This window comes from Terrapene carolina, unplaced genomic scaffold, assembly GCF_002925995.2.
Source record: "Terrapene carolina triunguis isolate 2854851 unplaced genomic scaffold, T_m_triunguis-2.0 Scaffold461, whole genome shotgun sequence".
NCBI classification, from domain to species: domain Eukaryota; kingdom Metazoa; phylum Chordata; order Testudines; family Emydidae; genus Terrapene; species Terrapene triunguis.
This window is the reverse complement of record NW_020664812.1, coordinates 1732491-1733963: the sequence shown is the minus strand read 5'-3', so window position 1 is coordinate 1733963 and position 1473 is coordinate 1732491. Positions and strand designations below refer to the sequence as shown.

The 1473-nt window shown below is 66.5% G+C and overlaps 1 protein-coding gene across 2 annotated transcripts in view; it reads right to left on the bottom strand.

The window, feature by feature from the left end:
• Positions 1-234: 234 nt before the first annotated feature.
• The window catches only part of PSENEN (presenilin enhancer, gamma-secretase subunit), a 10222-nt gene continuing 8983 nt past the window's right edge, over positions 235-1473 (bottom strand). For both annotated transcript variants that reach the window (XM_026658580.2, XM_026658581.2), the window contains exons 3-4: positions 1047-1151; positions 235-565 (exon numbers count right to left, since the gene is read on the bottom strand). In XM_026658580.2, the coding sequence (XP_026514365.1) occupies positions 426-565; positions 1047-1151 (245 nt within the window). In that variant the 3' untranslated portion in view covers positions 235-425. The remainder of the gene's footprint in view (positions 566-1046; positions 1152-1473) is intronic.

Below are 1473 nucleotides of genomic sequence, written 5' to 3'. Positions count from 1 at the left end.
TCTGGTCTCTACCCCCACAGGGAATGTGCATGTCCCCCCAGGAAAGGCAGGAGCCAAGACTATTGTGGTGGGGACGCCCCCTTACCTCACACGCTGCCCTTCCCCACTTCAGGTGGCTTGAATCACTGAAGTGTCCTTGCCTGTCTCTGCTGCCTCTCTGGGCCCTACACACCTCTGCCCCAGGAACTCACACCCCAGCTGGTGCTCCCACACACAGCCACAGAGCCAGTGGGACAGGGTAAAACGGGCCTCAGCTTTATTGATTCTCCTGGAGCAGGGGGTGCAGCCCAGCTGGGATCACGGGGCAGAACCGGGCATGTGGAGGACCGGCAACCCCAGCCAGGAACGGCAGCTCTGGCAGGAACGTGACCCCCGCTGGTCCCAGCTGGAGGGCGCCCCCTGGATGCCCTCTGAGCGGGGTGCCATCAGGGGATGCCTAGCGGAATGGTGAAGGACAGGTAGTCGCCCAGCTCGCCCCAGCGGGCCCGGTGTGTCTGGAAGATGGTGACCCATGTGGTCAGCACGACCACCCAGAACAGCAGCCCCACGGCCGAACGCTGGACGTCTGAAAGAGACGGGGGGGCTGAGTGCGGTGCCCGTCACAATGTAGGCCCTGCCCCGATGGCCCCTCCCTGCTGCCCCCAGGGCCCTGTCCCCTACCCCAATGGCCCCTCCCTCCTGCCCCCCAGGACCCTGTCCCCTGCCCCAATGGCCCCCCCGGGCCCTGCCCCAGGGGCCCCTCCCTCCTGCCCCCTCGCTCAGCTCCCAATACCCTCTCCCAGTCCTCTGGGCACTGTCCTCCATGCCTTAGGCCCTGCCCAATAGCTGCACCCCCAATGCACCTCTTGTCCCCATGGTCTACACCCAATACCCCCCTCCGCCCCCCCCCCCCGGGAACCACCTGCCATGCCCCTGGTCCCTGCCCCCAAGCTCAGCCCCAATCACCCCTTCCCTGCCCCCAATGCCCTTGGCACTGCTCCCAGCACAGAGCCATACCCAGCACTGTGCCCAGCACCCCCCTCCCTTCAGCAGACTGCCCCACTCACAACTCTTGATCTGCGGCTGCTCGGTGTAGGCGGGCGCCAGGAAGGCCTCGCGGCAGAACCACAGCACGTTGACCAGCCAGAGGAAGGGCAGAAGGGCAAAACCGCCTGGGGAGATGGCAGCAGAGGGGGGTCAGACCCCCACCCCATACAGCTGTGGCAGGCTGCCAGCCAGGACACTGCCACCAGGAGCTCACAGCACTCCAGGCACCAGCATAGGGGTCACATGGCAGGCAGCCCCGAGGCTGGCAGAAAAACATGGCCCGCTAGGTAGCTGCCATCTACACCCGCTGCTCCCCAACCCTACAAACCCCAGTCCAGCACCTGGGCACCTGCCACTCCCCCTCTCCTCCCCACCGTCCCTGCCCGGTGCTCCCTCCTGCCCCCCACATCCCAGCACTCGGGCAACCGCACCCCCCCTCTCCTCCCC